General features: G+C 37.7%; 1 protein-coding gene across 16 annotated transcripts in view; it reads left to right on the top strand.

The window, feature by feature from the left end:
• Nucleotides 1–19,546, top strand: part of FARS2 (phenylalanyl-tRNA synthetase 2, mitochondrial) — a 521,299-nt gene that overhangs the window by 97,990 nt on the left and 403,763 nt on the right. For 14 of the 16 annotated variants that reach the window (XR_013533783.1, XR_008480528.2, XR_013533782.1 and 11 more), the window contains one exon: nt 10,578–11,210. The exons of the other annotated variants lie outside the window; for them this stretch is intronic. Coding sequence is in view for 8 of the 14 variants with exons in the window: in XM_002746251.7 (XP_002746297.1) it covers nt 10,599–11,210 (612 nt within the window). In the remaining 6 variants the exon portion in view is untranslated. The remainder of the gene's footprint in view (nt 1–10,577; nt 11,211–19,546) is intronic. 16 annotated transcript variants of the gene reach the window in all.

Below are 19,546 nucleotides of genomic sequence, written 5' to 3'. Positions count from 1 at the left end.
TTCCCCAAATATGGAATATGTAGAACTATAGTTCATTGAATACCATTTGTTAAAAACAAAACTAAATGATTTTGTTGAGATGTTAAAAAGCGTGAAGGGTGATTTTGATGTGTGTGTGTGTGTGTGTGTGTGTGTGTGAGAGAGAGAGAGAGAGAGTATATTGTGCTTTTTCCATTTATTGAGAGGAATATTTTTCCCTGTTACGTTTCAGAAAGCATTCGTACTAATGGATATTGGTAACATGAACTTAATTTTAACTGATGATATTTTTTAAAAGTAAAAAAAAAAAATAGCAAAAGAATGATACAATTCCAAATATGGTGATATCTTTAGATACTTATCCTCAAATGTTGTAGCATCTTTAGTCTCTAGTCATTCTTTTATGTATTCATGTAATTACAGATTTTAACCTTTTGACTTATGACAGCAAAACCAATTTCTTTTGGAATTACGTACTATGATTTGGGTCTAAAAAAGAAACTTTTAAAAGTTGTATTTTTCCATTTGTTGTTATGCTTGTCACAAGATATGTTTCTCATGAGTATAGAAGTTTCCAGTGTGACAGAATACCTTCAAATCTCTCATTCTTGAACGTACGGCATTTATTAGCAGAGAATAGTATTGATAGTCATTTCTCAACTGAATTATAGTGATGAAAAGCTGTTTTTTTTTTTTTTTTAGCCCAGCCCCCTGAGTAGCTGAGATTACAGGTGCACATCACTGTGCCCGGCTAATTTTTATATTTTTAGTACAGGCAGGATTTTGCCATGTTGGCCAGGCTGGTCTTGAACTCCTGACCTTAGGTGATCTACACACCCTGCCCTCCCAAAGTGCTGGGATTACAGGCAGGAGCCACCGCACTCAGCCAAGATATCTCTTCTTCTTCTTCTTTTTTTTTTTTTTGAGACGAAGTTTCGCTCTTGTTACCCAGGCTGGAGTGCAGTGGCGCGATCTCGGCTCACCGCAACCTCCGCCTCCTGGGTTCAGGCAATTCTCCTGCCTCAGCCTCCCGAGTAGCTGGGATTACAGGCACTTGCCACCATGCCCAGCTAATTTTTTGTATTTTTTAGTAGAGACGGGGTTTCACCATGTTGACCAGGATGGTCTCTATCTCTTGACCTCGTGATTCACCCACCTCGGCCTCCCAAAGTGCTGGGATTACAGGCCTAAACCACCGCGCCTGGCCCAAGATATCTCTTCTTAATGAGGAAGATGGCATTGTATATTGAGATAATAATTATTTTAGAATTGCTTCCCTCACTACTTTTTTCCCCATTAGACTCAATTTTTTAAAAAGACATCATCTGCACAAAAGGTAACTATTACAAAAGGAGACCAAAGTGTCAAAGGATTCCTTGGGCTCTCTGATCCATATGCCCTGGCACTGTTTCTTGTAAGGCTTGCCCTCTTTGCGTATCTGCCAAGTCCTTGCATAATTGTCTTGACAAATGGCATACTCATTAATATTGTATTGAGCCTTTGCCAACCCATGGAAGCCATGTGCCCCGAGCAGTGAAGTCCAGTGCCAAGTTCTTGCTGATAATTATAAACCATGCTTTAAATACATTGTTGAGACCAATGATAGATAAGTAAATAGTCATTGGACCTAAAAATACTTATATTTATCCATGCAAGTCAAGAGCATTTGTCAATAGTAAGGGGCTGCTGGAGTTCTGAATTGTGGACACTCTCATGTGCAGAGCTGCAGCTTCCTGCCTTGAGGGCTCCCCTTTTATCACCTACTTGCTCCAGAATCAATCAGAAAAACATACCCTGATAAACCATTACAGAAAAGAGGTTATTCACTTCTTCAAGGCTGTTAAAGTGCCCAATCTAGAAGCAAGGTCATTGTATGAGGGCCTGCAATGATTTCTAGAAATTAGGTACACCAGATTCTCTGAAAATTAATAATTGAGTCTAAATGGATGAAACTCAAGAAAAGAGTGTGAGGTGCTCTTGGTACAACTGTATATTAAAATTTTCTTTCAGGCATTTTCTATTACTTCAAATTGATGATTTCAAAGTGCACTGTTCATTTGGCCCTATATTGGTTGAATGATACTATGAAACTTGTTTTTCTTGAGCTCACTAGAAACAATTGTAGCACTGTGGTATGAGAGCCATTCATTCATTTTTTTCATTAATTCATTCATGGAAGTAGTACTTTCTTGGGGCACTTACTTCCTGTGCCTGACCGTCTTATAGAAACAATAAAATGAATGGCTCCTGCCCTCAAAGGGTTGTGTTCTAGTGGGAAAGGTACACATGTCTCCAGGTAATTACTGCCTGGGTCATTTGGCATGAAAAATATGAGTATTTCCATTTTAAACATTTATATTTATTTCAACAGAGCCAGTGGGAGATAGGTTTTCCTGGTGCCCAGTTAGTTCTAGAATTTGTAGACCCAGCATTTTCTGTTCTTCTACACATCCAAGCTGTCCTTCTGGTGACCTTATTCTTTGAGTATTAAACAAAGTCCCTCTAAGAATAGCCCCGAAATGTTCTGCCAGGTAGAGATCTAGAAAATGTGTGACCCTGTCCCTGATAATTGATTTCATTTGCATGTGAATTTTGAAAAATTTTAAACTTCCACTCAGAAATACGGTCTGGATAGGGTAACCAGGATCAGGAGCTGAGCTTGTGCAGTTTAAAATTTATCATGTTATGTTAGTAGCAGGAGGATGTTCTGAATTTAGAAAAATTGATGCCAGTATTCAAGACATTTTTAGCAAAACAAACAAGATCAGGCTTATATTACCTGAACCAAAGGAGACTCAGAAACCAAGAGCACAGTTGAAACTTAGTCAAATAGGGCAATAGTTTTAAATTTTAATTTAAAATATAATGAATGTCTATTTAGAATATTTGGAAATATAAATACATAAAATAGAAAATAAGTACTGGGGTAATTGCTATGAAATCTTTCGGCTAGTTCTTCTCATGGTTTCTAAATACCATATGCATGTGTTTATAGGTAGATATATATTTATAGAGTTAAGATGATATTGTGCATACAATTTTATCTCCTATTTATCACTTTATATAGTCATATCGTTAAAGGTCTTTACAACCATTATATTTAATGACTGCATAATATTTTCTTGTATGGTTCTCCTATAATTTGCTTAATCATTCCCTTGTTTTGGGACATTTATGTGGTTTATATATTTTTTGTATTATAAATAATACTGTAGTGAAACTTCTTTGTGTTTAACTTCTGTCTTCATTTACATTATTTCCTTGTGATAAATTCCTAGAAGGGTAATTACCCTGTCCAAAGATATGAACAGTTTTAAGTCTCTTGATAGTGCTGAATTTCTTTCTAGAAATGTTGCACTGATAACCCTTTCCTGAGTAATACAGGAAACTGCCTGCTTACAGCCCTTCCCTTTTTGTTCATACTAGTCAGCAGGAACAAAAGCATTGTATTGACTTGCCTTTGTACCAGTAAAAGTTAATGGAAGCTGGCCATTTTCCCACTGTTATTTAGTAGAGTAAAATGTGTAATCGTGTTGACTGAACCCAAGCTTCATTTTTTTCTTGATAGAAATTCTGAGTATTTCATCTGGTGGTTATACATTGTGCTTGAACACTTTTGTATAGTGGTGACCATGTATGGGTTATGTTGCTCACCACTGGCTATTTTCCTTAAGCTAATTATGCTGGAGAGAAATAATCAGTCCAGTAGAGTTTATGTACTACCTAGTGTTTTCTTTACACACAAGAATGAGGGGGGTTGAAAGGACTGTTGAAACCATTATAAAACTCATTAATTCTAACGATAAACATTTATTCAGTTTTGACTAGTTGTTGTTACTGTGCCGGTTTATAGTAATAAAGAAAGCTTACAGCTTCTGAATGTGTCCAAAATGAAAAACAAGCAAAATAATCCAAATGTGATCCATGGCCATGTAACAGATGCTTCAGATACCTTTTGAAATGTTACTTCTTAGAGTGGTCTTGTGGAGAAGGGCACTTGACCACCATGCCCACTGTTTGGACATTCCAGACAGCTGTATTCCAATAGTAGTGATAGAAATAGTAACAGTAATGATAGTAGCTGCCATTTATTGAGTGCCTATTATGTTCCTTCAAGATACTGTTATGCTTTTTACCTTCCTATTACCAATGCAAGGTATATGTTATTTTCATGTTGAGAAATAGAGGGAACGCAAGATTCAGAGAGAGGGGGCAAGAGAGAGAGAGCGAGAGTTCTCCAAGTTCATCCTTATTGTCACAAATCACAGGATTGCCTTCTATCTAAAGGATCAATAATATTCTATTGTATGCACACATCACATTTTCTTTATGCACTCATCTATTTATGGACATTTAGGTTGATCACACATCTTAGCCATTGTGAATAATGCCACAGTGAACAAGAGAGTGCGGATGTCTCTTTGACATGGAGATTTCATTTCCTACGGATATATACTCAGAAGTGGGATTGCTGGATCATATATTAATAGTTCTATTTTTAATTTTTTTGAAGCTCCATACTGTTTCCGCTAATGGTTAACCTCATCTAAGTTCCCACCAGGAGTGTACAAGAGTTCCCTTTTCTCTACATCCTCACCAACATTTATCATTTCTCTTTTTGGTAATAGCTGTTCCAACAGGTGTAAAGTGAGTTTTGATTGTGGTTTTGATGTGCATTTCTCTGATGACTAGTGATTTTGAGGATTTTTTCAGATACTTGTTGGACATTTATATGTCTTCTTTTGAGAAACGTTTATTCAGATCCTTTGCCCATTTTTAAGTTATTTGCTTTCTTGCTATTGAGTTGCATGAGTTCCTTATATATTTTGGACATGAACTTCTTCCTAGAGGTATGGCTTGTAAATACTTTTTCCCATTTTGTGATTGTCTCTTCACTCTATTGAGTGTTTTAATAGTTCTTTACTGCCACTACCAAAGAGGCAGCCCTCTTTGTTTAGTTTGACCTTACCGACCAATTTCTTTCCATTCTTTCTCTTTCCTCCTATTTCTCTTCTTCCCTCCTCTTTCATCCAGTAGCAGATGTAGTGCTAGGTTGAGAGAAAGAGAGAGGGAGGGGAGAGGGGAGAGGGGAGAGGAGAGAGGGGAGAGGGGAGAGGGGAGAGGAGAGAGGGGAAAGGGGAGAGGGGAGAGGGAAGAGGAGAGGGGAGAGGGGAGAGGGGAGAGGAGAGAGGGAGGGGAGAGGGGAGGGGGAGGGGAGGGTGGGGAGGGAAGAGGGAAGAAGGGAGAGGGGAGAGTGGGGAGGGAAGAGGGAAGAGGGGAGGGGAGAGGGGAGAGTGCGGAGGGGAGAGGGGAGAGGGGAGGGGGAGGGAAAAGGGGAGAGGGGAGAGGAGAGAGGGGAGGGGGAGGGGGAGGGAAGAGTGGAGGAGAGGAGAGAGGGGAGGAGTGTGCGTATGTATATGTGTTTGTGTGTTCTACTCAAGAACCACGCAGTCTAGTAGGAATACAGATAATAGCAGGTAGTAATAATATGGCATACCAAAGATTGCACATTGAGAGGTATTTAGGTTCAGAAAAGGCCTCTGTTTCCTTTGCGATGTCTTTTCCCCTGACTTTTGTGCTGTGGCACCCTCAGGTCCCCTTTGTCTTATTCCTTACATCCCCTTCCCTTAAATATGATAAGTTCCAAGTGCTCTTCTATTTTTTTGCCCATTTCTGCTTAACTCTTACCTTCCCATGGATTCTTATATACCCTTGTCATATCAACTGTTACCCTCCCATGGATTCTTGTATACCCTTGTGATATTAACTCTTACGTCTATGCAAATTACCTCCAAGGTCTACATTTCTAGGACTAATGTCTTACCTCATTTTAAAACTATAATATAACTTGAATTACCTTACAGAAATTGTAATGTGGCTCTCTCATTCATACTGAACTTCCATATATGTCCAAATCTGTTTCCTTCTATAAAAGATGATCTGAACAGACAAATAACAGAAATTGATTCTGAGTTCTCGGTCTCAGTGAATGACATTACCAGTTTCTCTGTTACCTGATCTCTAGAAAGCTCTGGCTCACTTTTAACTCTGAATTCAGCTCATTTTATCTCTTACACAGTTGGCAATGAGTTAATTAGCTGATGAACAGAATCTAGTGTAATCTTTTGTTTATGAGATAGGTATTACTTTTCTGTTTTATGGATGAGGACCTTGAGGGCCAGAAAGGTCAAATAATGTTTCTAAGGGTGATACATGGCACCTAAGAGATCCACTTAAGATCAAACCCACATTGCTATCTCTGCAAAGTCTGGCCTATTGCCCATTATATTGTATTTTCTCTTCTTATAGTTGGTCTGATTGTTACTTTTGTACCAGGGCTAACATACTTCATGTCCACATTTGTATTCATGTTCCTTTTTTTGACTTTATAATCTACATATCTTTGTGACTATGAAGGTTTTATTAATAGTGTAGAAAAATTTTTCAGTAGCTTAAGCTAAAACAGGGCTCAGGAAACTTTCCATAACAGACCTACTCGTAAGTATTTAGGCTTTGTGGGCCATACAGTCTCTACTGCATCTACTCAATCTTACCTTGGTAGCAAGAAAGCTGCTGTAGATGATAAATCAACAATGGCTGTGGCCATGTTCCACAAACTTTATTTGTAAAAGCAGACTATGGGCAAGGCACGCTGGCTCATGCCTGTAATCCTAGCACTTTGGGAGGCTGAAGTGGGCAGATAACTTGAGTCCAGATGTTTGAGACCAGCCTGGGCAATACAGCAAAACCCCATCTCTACGAAAAATACAAAAATTCACCTGGCGTAGTGGCTTGCACCTGTAATCCCAGCTATCTCTGGGGCTGGAGGGCACTGGAGCCTGAGACAGGAGGATCACTTGAGTCTGGGAGGTCGATGCTGGAGTGTGCACTCCAGCCTAGGTGACAGAGTGGCACCCTGTCTCAGAAACAAAAATAGCCAAACCAAAGCAAAAAAAACCCACTTAAACAGACAACTGTGGGCAGATTTGGCCCTTAGATCTGTAGTTATGTCATTTTTACTATCTAAGCTAATGTGTTTTATTGGATTTACTTATTCACGCATTTATTTATGTATTTAAAATGCCTTGAAGTATAATTTCAATTAGATAAAATAGCAGTTAAGAGAGGTCATTGCAGAGATACCATTTGAATTTAACATTCTTGGACCTTTGACTGAGAAGTATACTTTTTTTTTTTTTAAATCAGGCAGGGTCTCACTCTGTCACCCAGGCTGGAGTGCAGTGGTGTGATCATGGCTCATTGCAGCCTTGAACTCCTGGACTCATGCAATCCTCCTGCCTTAGCTCCCCAGGAACTGGGACTATAGGTGTGTGCCACCATACCAGGCTAATATATTAAAGGATGGGTGTGTGTGTGTGTGTGTGTGTGTGTGTACACAGGGTCTTACCATGTTGCCCAGGCTGCTCTCGAACTTCTGGGTCTAAGTGATCCTCCCGCCTTGGCCTTCCAAAGTGTTAGGATCATAGGCGTAAGCCACCACATCCTACCAAGAAATGCACTTGACTGAGGGTTAGGAGGCACTGATTTCCCTCCCCTAGTCAATTGAAAATTCACATACACCTTTTGACTTTCCCAGAATTAACTACTAACAGCCTGTTATTAACTGGAGGCTTTATTGATAACATAAATGATTAACACATTTTTTGGTTTTTTTTGAGTAGAGATGGGGTTTCACTATGTTGGTCAGGCTGGTCTTGAACTCCTGACCTTGTGATCGGCCTGCTTCGGCCTCCCAAAGTGCTGGGATTACAGATGTGAGCCACCACACTTGGCCTGATTATATGTTATAGGCATTATATACTGTATTCTTACAATAAACTAGAGAAAAGAAAATATTATTAAAATCACGAGGAAAGAAAATATGTTTGCTGTTTATTAAGTGGAAGTAGATCATCCTAAAGATCTTCATTCTTACCATCTTCACGTTGAGTACACTGAGGAGGAAGAGGAGGGGTTGTGGTCTTGCCTTCTCAGGGGTGGCAGAGGTAGACGAGGTAGAGGAGGTGGAAGGGGAGGCAGGAGAGGCAGGGACACTCAGTGTAACTGTTATTGGAAAGAATCTGCATATATGTGGATCCACACAGTTCAATCCATGTTGTCGAGGGTCAGCTATATTTGAATTGCTCAGAATTCTGAACTTTGTCTCATGGCTAGCTAGGCATATGAATTTATGCTAGTTATGTGATCTTTATGAGCTTGATGTACCTTGTTGGTAAAATGGTTAAGAACAATGCCTGCATCACAGAACTGTTGAAGGGATGAAGTGGAAGAACAGTGTATTAGTAGAAGTATGAATGTCGATGATGTTATCCTCCTGGGTCTCTTATGTATTTCCAGATGATATATTTCTTACAGAGAAATTTGATAGAGGTGGAAGGAAAGGAAGTCATTTCTCAAATAGAAGTGAGAAAGCTCCTGTAGTCATTCATCTCTCTCTGTTAGCGATGATAATAGAAAGGACATCTACTTTTCTGGGTGGGGCGAATGACAGTGGAGAATGTAAGCAAGGCTGAGCAGATAGAAGGCCTGAAAACGAGGACAAGAACATCAGACTTTCATTGGCAAGCTGGGGATGCGTCAGGAGAGCAAGGAAGGGACACGAGTCTGGGATGCATACCTGGGAATGGAACCTAAGTATGGGTTTGGATGTGAAACTGGAATAGAAAAGCATTGACAGAAGCCCACAAATAACTGCATCAGAAGCACCTTTCCCAGAACAATTCTGAACTTTGTCTAACGGCATATGCCTTTGGAGGGAAGAAAGGCTTTCTTGTGTTTTGGCAAGGGTGCTGAGTTAGGTAGCTAATAGCCTAACAGTTTGACTTTGTGGTAAGGTGTGTAAGGCTGCATTTGCATATTTAAAATTCATATCCACTGCAGTGACAAGTCACTGAACACTGTAGATGGGAAGACATTTCAGTGGAAGCTCGGTCAAAAGCCCTTTTGAAACACCTCTGACAAAATCACGCCGTAAATGAATAAAACCAGAGTTTCTGGGTATCTCTGAAAATGTCTGACATGATGACAGTCTCAGACAAAGGTACTGTGCACAACTTCTAATAAGCCATCACACACAAGCACAGCATTTCAACTTGCAGCTAGATATCCTCAGTTCCAATTTTGAGTCAGGTGGATTGTGTTGCCCAGGGACAGACTGTGCTTTGATAGTGACTCGGAACAATATAATTCTCTCCTAATGCAGCTTCATATCACGAAGTTGTATATTTTCTTGGTATGATTGCATGGCCCTTGAAATAACACAACCACATAGTTACATGCTTTAAAGTAGCCCAATAGATAAGAAGTCCACATTTTAGAAGACTGATTTTTATAATGTAAGTTTAATTACATAAGTTATTTATGAACATTGGGATGTGACATCTTACGACTCTCATTGGGATCCCTGAGTGGGTTTAAAACTGGCTTCTGTGGGAGTGGGGAGAAAACACTGTCTCAGTGACCACAGCCCTTTGTGTTGTCTTATTGAACTCTTCCCCTCTGTTAGCATTTCGTCAGTTATACTTAGGTCCTTCTCACCTCATCTGTGACTTGAACTGCTTGTACTAAATTACATCTGAGGTGACTTTCAGCTGTAAAGTTTGGTGATTTTATTAAATTCTAGGCATTTTATTTACTTAAAAATCTAAGTCAGTGCTCTGTCTTCTGGCTGCTCTGTCACTCTTTCCCAACAAGTTTAGTCTTGTTTCTGGTTAATTGTGGGTGTGTAGTAGAAATTTGCCTTTTTACCAAGAAAAGGTGTAATTGAGAGGATGCCACAAAGATGTTACATTCAAACGACATGACCAGATGTGAGAAGGTTTGCATTTGAAAAATAGTTTCGACTGTCCGTTGGTATAGCCTATGACTTTGTATAACATTTTCTTAGGGTTTCTATTTTATTTTTAAAATATTAAAGTTAATCACAATCTAAAGTGATGTATTTTGTTTAAAACTTAAAAAAAAAATTAGTAATGTCACTTTGTGATCTAGTGAATTAATCCAGAAGCTATGCTATGTCAAAGATAAGGAGAACTCTGTAGTTGTAAGAATCAATGGCAGAAATGTGAGGGATGGCTCTTATAATCTCTTCTCTTCTTACAATCTTCCTCTCTCCTTCAGAGGCCTCTAGCCAATCATTTGCTTCCTGTGTTAGTGGGACCCTTACTAGGGTCCGATTAAGTACTGTATTTTAGGCGATCCCTCTAAAGTTTTTTGGTTTTCCAATGTAGGTTGTCACATTTAAAGTTTTTTTTTTCCACATCACGAGTTCAGGACACGATAACATATTAAAGGAGATTTTCTACAAAGCCAAGAATCTGAATGACAAAGGAATGACAGCTGGAGATTAGGGATCTCAAAAGATTTAGTTCTAAAAGTGATCTAAATCTTTTGATTTCGTGCATTAAGTATCACAGTCAGTCAGCAGGTATCTTTAATTGGCTCTTTCAGCTGTTTGGAGGTTGTAGTTGGGGAGATATGGTAGTAGTTTAAGTGGGAGCTAGTGGGAGACACACAGAACACACTCCCTTTTCACAGAGTGACACCTGACTTCTGTTTGGCCTGTGTGCTCTTTCCAGAACCCGTGAGAAGTTTCTGCAATGGTGGGCTCAGCTCTCAGGAGAGGTTCTCATGCATATGTCTACCTGGTGAGTAAGGCCGGTCACATCTCCAGAGGCCATCAGCATCAGGCCTGGCACTCAAGGCCTGCTGCAGTAGAGTGTGTTGCCCAAAGAGCCCCAGGCAGTGTGGTGGAGCTGCTGGGCAAATCCTACCCTCAGGACGACCACAGCAACCTCACCCAGAAGGTCCTCGCCAGGGTTGGCAGGAACCTGCACAACCAGCAGCATCACCCTCTGTGGCTGATCAAGGAGCGGGTGAAGGACCACTTCTACAAACAGTATGTGGGCCGCTCTGGGACCCCGTTGTTCTCTGTCCACGACAACCTTTCCCCAGTGGTCACGACCTGGCAGAACTTTGACAGCCTGCTCATCCCAGCTGAGCACCCCAGCAGGAAGAAGGGGGACAACTATTACCTGAATCGGACTCACATGCTGAGAGCGCACACATCTGCACACCAGTGGGACTTGCTGCACGCAGGGCTGGATGCCTTCCTGGTGGTGGGTGATGTCTACAGGCGTGACCAGATTGACTCCCAGCACTACCCTGTTTTCCACCAGCTGGAGGCTGTGCGGCTCTTCTCCAAGCATGAGGTGAGTCTTGAGATGTTTCTCATCATGGAAGGATGTCATTGATGTTTTCTGTTGATGTCACTAACAATTAGCTCAATGAGACCAGTATAGTCATCCTTGCTTGCCTTATTTTGCCTTCATAATTCCTCCATCCTTAATGACATCTCATGAGATAAGTGTGCCTCAGTATTTTTTGACTGATTTGTTGTGTTAGTAGCTACAGAAATTGATAACCTTAGTTTTCAGTTGTCTGTGCTTATCCTTTCTCTCAATACTGACTTGCCTTTCTCTGGGTTACATCTTATGAATGGAGAATAGTCTGTGGCTCAAATTCACCTTTAATCCAGGTGCATTTGGATTAAAGGTGCAATACGGAAGCCTGTGGTCAGGTCATTCTTAGTTCTGTTAGGAGAAGTAAATTATGTTTTCATGCTGTTAGAGAGAAATGAGTTTCTTAGGTACCTTAGGGGTCTGGCGATTTATTGGCTTGGGCTGTCAACTGTGTCTTGTCTCCAGGCTCTTTCCTGACTCTCCCCAACTTTGCATGTTGCTGTGGGATGTCTTAATTACTGCTATTCTTGAAGTATATGTTTGGGTGCATGGAGCCTTTTCTCCAGCTCTTTGCATCTGTTAGATGTTATCTGAATATGTGTGTACATTTTTTTTTTTTTACAAATTATGAAAATCCCTAAAAACTTGATTCCATTTCCCCAAAAACTTGCCATACTACTTGTCCCTCACTCACGTTTTAAAAACCATCTCTATTTTTATATAAGAAACAAATTTGTTAAACTAAGCACAGGGTGTTTTTCATTTTACCTCTTTAACAGTATTCCTTCCAGACACGTTCATTGGAACAGGAGGAATTATTATTGTCACAAAAATCTTTCCTGCCAACATAAGCTAAATGAGTTATTAATATGAAAACAAATAGTGTACCATCCTTAGGCTAGTAAGTAACCATTGTTTTGTTGCATTCAATAAGTCATATAGCAGGAGACAACTGAACAGGGCTGCCCTCCCCTTCTCTCCTTTTTCTTTCTGTTTACCTCTGGATGTGCTATTATTTTGTGACTCTGATAATACAGTAATAGATTAGCCTTACACAAAAAGGCCATCCATGCTGGATCTTTGGGTGTCTTAAATGAGCATTCTCACTACTTGGAAAAGCTGACTATTTTCAAAGTTAGGAATAATAATGATTAATAAGGATATAGATTTAGTAGGGTACTAAAATGAGATGAACAAAGATAGATCAAAATCTGGGAAATATGACCAAGCGTTAGAATGTCATTTAAAATTAATGTGCAAGGGGAGCTGTGATGCTAGTAATATGACATCCGGGTCACAGTAGCAGACAGGTGCTCAGCCCGGCTTACCTCATTAAAGGAATAAGAAAGGACCGTGTGCACTGATTTGTAAGCCTGCATGCCGCGAAAGAGGCAATGAAAACTGCCAGGTACTTCTGACATTTTAATGGAGGGAAAATCAAGGCTGCCACAGAAGATGGGAAGTAGGAAGTGGATAGGAAATCAGCCTTCACCTTGTTTCCTATTTGTTGTGAGTGTAGTCCAATTTGGTAGTTAGCACAAATTACTAACCTAAACTGATAATGCTATTGTATATTCTGCTTATAGTTAAAAATTTATGTGCATGTGTATATATGTATCTAATCTTCTAATATAAGGTACATCCATGTTCATTGCTTCATTTATTCCTCTTACTAAAAACCTCATAAGGTAGATAATTTTGACTTTGAGGAATGAGGTCCTGAAAGATTTAGTGACTTATCCAAAGTTGCTGAAGCAGTTGGTAACATGGCTAAAACTGGAACTCAGGTCTTCTGAATTCATTGCCTATTTTTCTGTATTCTGATTTTTCTTTTTTCTTTTTTATTTTCATGAAACTCCTTTGTGTGTGGGACCCGCTTATGATCCAAAGGGGAGTTTAGGTTCCAAGAATGGTATGGAAAGTGTAGTCAGATGGCGGGTGGTGCTTTCTGAATTCCTAACCTCAACTAAAGTGTTGGTAAGACTCTGACCTAATCTTAACTCTAAACAAAATGTTTTTTCTTCTTTCAGTTTATTTCACTATGAATAGGATTTTTAGAGTTGTAATAATGTTACAGAGACAATTTCATAATTTTGTTATCTTTTAAAGTATTTTTGTTGTTTAATCTTTATAATTATTACTTTCATCACTATAAGGTATATTTCAGGAAGAAGAAAAGTAAATACAGAGGTACAGGGCAAAAGAAAATGATAAATACAGAAATGGATGAATCACAGTAATATATACCTAGCTATTAATTGTGGGAAAAACCTTTTGTATTTTGAAAGATCAAAAATGAAAACTCTAGTTAACAGTAATAATCAGAGGGAGGGAGTAATCAATAGGTATTGAAAGTCTGCTTAGGCTCTTGTCACATTTAGGGATAGGATAAAATTACTGAGTGACTTCAGACTGTTGCAGAAAAAATTAGATTGCAATACAAACGGCTTTGAATAGTAAAGGAGGAGTGTAGAGCATGATCTCAATTTAACAGATGTTAGGAAAAAGGACTGAAAAAAAGTATGGTAAATAGAAACCCCAAATTAAGGGTGTAGATATAAGTCCACATACATCAGTATTCATGAGTTTAAATAGGTCAAACTTACTAATTAAAGACACACATTATCAGATTAGATATTTTTCAGTTAGAGAAACCTGAAACAAAGCCAAACCAGAGGGTGAAAATAAGGGGCAGGAAAAAGATATATCAAGCAAATAGTTCCCAAAAGAAAGCTGGTACAGCAATATTAATATTTTATAAAATAGAATTTATGAAAAAAATGTGCAGTAACAAAGAGGGATAATACATCAATCAGAAAACTTTATGAATTAAGAGTTTTTATGTATTTAACTTCATAGGCTTAGTACATAAAGCAAAACTGGAGAATTAAAAGTTAAGTTTGACAAATTTATAAACATGTTAGAAGATTTTAAATGAACTCAGTCAGAAACCAATGGGTTAAGAAGATAAAATGAGTAAAGGTACAGACAATCTGAACAGATGGTTAACAAGCTTGATTTATATTTATTTTTAAAATTTGGTAGCCATATACATATACACACATATACAGAATTATATATGTATATGTGTGTAAACACACATGCAGACCAATACACACACATGGAGTTTTATATGCAAATGTCAGAACTGTATAGTCATATGGATTTCTAAAAGTTACTCATGCATTACTAATTGGCAGTTGAAGGCAAACAAATGTCAAAGAATCAGCAACAAACATAGAGCTTTGCCTGCCTGGCTTCAACATAGTTTATGTAGAGAGCAATAAGAAGGGATAATTAATATGTTCCATATTCTCAGAAATTTAAAAATATACAAGTATAGATTCATGGGTTAAAGAGAAACATTAGCAATAAATTGCAAATCACTTATCACTGACCAGCAGTGAACATACTTTGAACTGCTCAAATGTGGGGAACCATGGTGACTTCATTATGGAGAAACTTGGTACTCCCCACTTAAGCGGTAGGATCACAGTTAACATTTAAAAAAAAAAAACAATAGTGTGTAGCTAAAAGGGTACTTGTGGTACCTTTCGCTTTAGATCCATTTATTTAAAAAATTCAAAATGGAAATCATCAAATTAAGTGTTCAATTTATGATGCTAAAAATAACTTTATTACAAAAAAATGTGGAATGGAGGTGGGTGTATAGTTTTTGCGTATCTCCAAGTCTTAGCAAATTGATAGAGCAACTAGAATAGCAAAAACAAAAACCATAGACAGCATCTACAACACAAGTATGTGACAAGTTCTCCCTAAATCTTTACAAATGCATAGGCAGTCACAATGAATAGCTAGGAGTTCTGCACTGTATCAGAAACAGGTAGTACAGGGACACAGTGGTGCCTGAGAAAAGGAGAGTTTCCTCAGTGTCTCTCAGAGCACAAGCTTCCCACAGTCAGATTTCTGGAGAGGCTTGGACTTGAAGTACCAGCATCACTGTTCATTAGTGACTACTAACATCGCAGAGGGACAACCACACTAACGTGTCTCCTGAAGGAAGGATACAATGCCCACTATAGAGTCTTCCCTAAAATGTTGGACTTGAGTCTGATTAATTCTCTAGACCCAACTACTGTATTTCCAGGACATATTTAGGCTGTGGGAAATTGTGTAGCAGGTCTACTAGAGATGTGATCTACGGAATGAAATAAATAGAGGACTCAAAAGTAAGTATTTAGAAACATTTAACCAATGCTAAGTGTTTAGAAATGTTTATGCCATTATATTCAAGCATGTTATTAGTGGACTTATTTTGTTGAACAGTGTGTGGATGGGTTCAAGTGTCCTTAAATACTCTTGGTGAGTTGTGTGTGCCCAGTCTAAGTAGTAGCAGTAGGCCTATGTATCAGTTTGTGATCCTTGGAAATCTAAAACTATTCCTTTACTATGGTTTGAGAAGCACTGCCAAATGGAATAAATGACCTAATTTCTTCAAATAATTTCAAGAAAAAGAAAAAGGATGCAAATAATACCCATGGATTAAAATAAAGACAGATCAATTGATCACCATGTATAGATCCTATCTATTTTTAAAGAAAAAAAACATGACATTTGAGACTATTGGAAATTTGGACATGAATTGAATATTCGAAATTGAGTTCTTTTTTATTTTTATTTTATAGGTGTGATAAATGGTACTGTATTTTTATAAAGTCCTTTTCATGATCTGATGTCTGTGATATTCTTCAAAACAATGTGGGGAGGTGGATTAGGCATTTGGAGATGGATGCAAGAGGATTAATAATTGTTAATTATTGAAACTCAGTGTTGGATGCAGAGAAATCATCATCCTTTCTATTTGTGTATATGTTTGAAGGTTTCCTAGTAAAAGACTGAAGGAAAAAGAAAAAGACTGAAGGAAAACATTGGAATCAGTCAGTCAGTCGAAAACTGGCTAAGCATGTACTGGGATTCAGGACTGTAAGAAGATATCAGACAGTCATGAGATTGTCCCTGCTTTCATGGGGAAGATAACTATTAATATAAAAAAAGAATGCAGGATAAATTAAAGATGAAAGCATACATTACATGCAGTAGAAAACTGAAAGCAATTAACTCTAGATTATAGCCTTTCATCCATCAGCCTCAGATGATTTTACACATGAGTTTTTACCAAGTCATGAATTACTTATACAGTTTGTTTCAGAGCATAGAGACAGAGAGACCTATCAAGCTCATTTTATGAGGTTAGACATGTTAATATCCAAACTAGATAAGAAAGAAAAGTTTAAAAGTTTCATCTTTATGAACGTAGATCGTTCTTTTTTAATGAACAGATATAGAATTAAGTGAAATATTTAAAAATTCAATGCATTGATTTATTGTGTCCTACCCATTATTATTGTACATACGTTACATTATACTATATTAACTGATAAAGGAGAAAAAGCATGTGATCATCTCAGTAAATGCAGAAAAATACTTTGATCGCATTTAGTGTCTCATGACATTAAAAAGCCTTTGATGACGTTAATGACTCATGATAAAAACTTTTAGCAAATTAGGAATAAAAGGAAACTTTCTTGACTGTATAAATGAAATCTATGAAGTGCTTACAGTAAACATAATTCATGATGAATCATTCTAAACATTTCTATCCAAATTAGCCACAATTCTGATTCCCTGCTATCGCTGTTCATCATTATGTGGTAGATTCTAGCTTATGCAGTAAGCCAGAAAGAGAAATAGAAGGCATAATAAGCATTGGAAAACATAGATAAACTGCTTATTTGTAGATGATTTGATGGTCTACCTAGAAAATAAATAGAATATACAGATCAACTAATAGATCTAATAAGACAATTCAACAAAGCTGTTGGATTCAAGGACAATATAGAAAAATTGATGTTTTTATACTTAAGTAAGAACCAATTAGAAAATGTAGTAACACATTTTATTTGTAGAACTAAATAAAATATTTTAGTACCTGGGTATAAATCTTGTATCAGATGTTTAAGATATTTATTGATAAAATTGTTAAATATTATTTTATTTTTATTTTTTATTTTTAGAGATGGGGTTTCACCATGTTGGTCAGGCTGGTCTTGAATTCCTGACCTCGTGATCCACCTGCCTTGGCCTCCCAAAATGCTGGGATTACAGGCGTGAGCCACCACGTCTGGCCTATTAAATATTATTAAAATACATAAAAGAATATAAGAAGGAGAGATTTACCTTGTTTGTAGATTCATAGTTAGGAAAAGAATATCATGAAGATGAAAATTCATCCAGAATTAATGTACAAATTCAGCACGAATCCAACCAAAATTTCCACTGAGTATTTTGGAAAAATTGAGGGACTAATTTAAAAATTTATAGGAAGACCCCCAGTTATTAAGACTTATACTTCTGTAGTTGCAAAGATAGTTTAGCAATGGCACAAGGTTAATTGGATAGAGAACGATGAAACAGCTCCACTTCATATTTGAGAACTTATAAAATCTAAGTGCTATCATATAAGTGGGGAGGTGATGGATTCTACATTAATTGTTCTGAGACAATCATCTCTATAGGAAAACAATGGATGTCTGCCTCACACTAAATCCATCAAATGGATGGATTAATAATTTTTTATGAGAAAGAAATCTTTAAAACTTTCAGAAGAAAATATAGATTATAATTTTTACTTGGATAGGATGTAATATCTTAAACTTGAGAATTCTTAAGAAAAAGGCATAAAGGAAAAAAAATGCCACAGTTGGCTACATTGTATTAAAATATCTGCCTAATGAAAATCTCCTAATAAAAAAAATCAAAGCTCTGAGACATTTCTATGTGCTGGGTGGAGATGTTTGCTATTTGTATAGCTGACAGGAGATTGGTAGTGATTATGTAAAAGAAAGTCCCAAGACGAAAAAAAAGAATCCAGTATGAAAATGTCTGGCAACACCAAGACATGGAAACATGGAATGCCCCTAGTAGGTATCAAAACCCACTCCTAACGTTTTACTCTCAAGCATGGATTTCAGAGCATTCTTGAGTGCATTTCATTTATCAAAAGATGGGTGAGAGTGTTCATAGCACTGATAGTATTAGCGAAATACTGGAACAACCCAAATTTCTACCAAGAGTAGAACAGAGAAATAAATTGTGTGCTTTTTTTTTTTTTTTGAGACGGAGTTTTGCTCTTGTTACCCAGACTGGAGTGCAATGGCACGATCTGGGCTCACCCTGCAACCTCCGCCTTCTGGGTTCAAGCAATTCTCCTGCGTCAGCCTCCTGAGTAGCTAGGACTACAGGCACACACCACCATGCCTTTGTATGGCTAATTTTTGTATTTTTAGTAGAGACGGATTTCACCTTATTGACCAGGATGGTCTCCATCTCTTGACCTTGTGATCCGCCTGCCTCAGCCTCCCAAAGTGCTGGGATTATAGGCGTGAGCCACCGCGCCCAGCCAATTATGGTGTTTTTACACAATGGAGTCTGAGTGTCATATATCTGTGAAAGTGAGTAAATCACAATTACATGCCTTTATATGAATGAGTTAAAAAACAGTGTTAAACAAAAAACAAAGCCCTAGAGGCTTACAGTGGAATGTTGAAAAAATAAACAAAATTAGCCAATGCATTATTTAGGTTTTCATGTATATGTAGACAAATTGTAAAAGAAAGTAAGAGAATAATTACAAAAATTTTTTTGCCCTCTCTGTGAGGAATGAGAAAGGATATGTGATCAGGCAGGGGCATCGATGAGGCTTCCAGGTTTTTGATACCGTTCTCTTTTCTGAAAATGCACATGGGGGTGAGCATACATGTGTGTGCTTTTTCTGTTCCTTAAACATGCCGTACTTGTACACTTTTATGTATATGATTTATTGTTTTTTTTTTTTTTAAGATAGAACAATTGGGCAAACATAGCTTATTGATGGAAAAAGGCATATGACTGGCTGATAAACAAGAACCAGTTTCATCAATAAACAAGAAAATGCAAATTAAAACAACCAAATATTATTTCAAACTCAGCAGATTAGCAAAATTTAATAATCCTTATAACACTAAAGGCCTGGAGGAACCGTCCATCTTACACCTTTATTTTGGAAGTGTATATATAGTTACCACCACTTTGGACGGTAATTTGGTAGTTTCTGATGAAAAAATTGTATGCTCTGTGATTTGACATTTTTTCTTTATGTGTTAAAAAGAGTCAAATAATGCCCATCAAGAAAAGCAGTGATAAATAAAATGGGCTCTGTTTATATATTGAATACTTTATAGAAATTAATGTAAACGATCTAGAGGTACTTGTATCAACGTGGATGATGTTTTAATGCAATCTTGAGG

Source organism: Callithrix jacchus, chromosome 4 (assembly GCF_049354715.1).
Source record: "Callithrix jacchus isolate 240 chromosome 4, calJac240_pri, whole genome shotgun sequence".
NCBI classification, from domain to species: Eukaryota; Metazoa; Chordata; class Mammalia; order Primates; family Cebidae; genus Callithrix; species Callithrix jacchus.
This window is presented reverse-complemented; position numbering and strand designations above follow the sequence as displayed.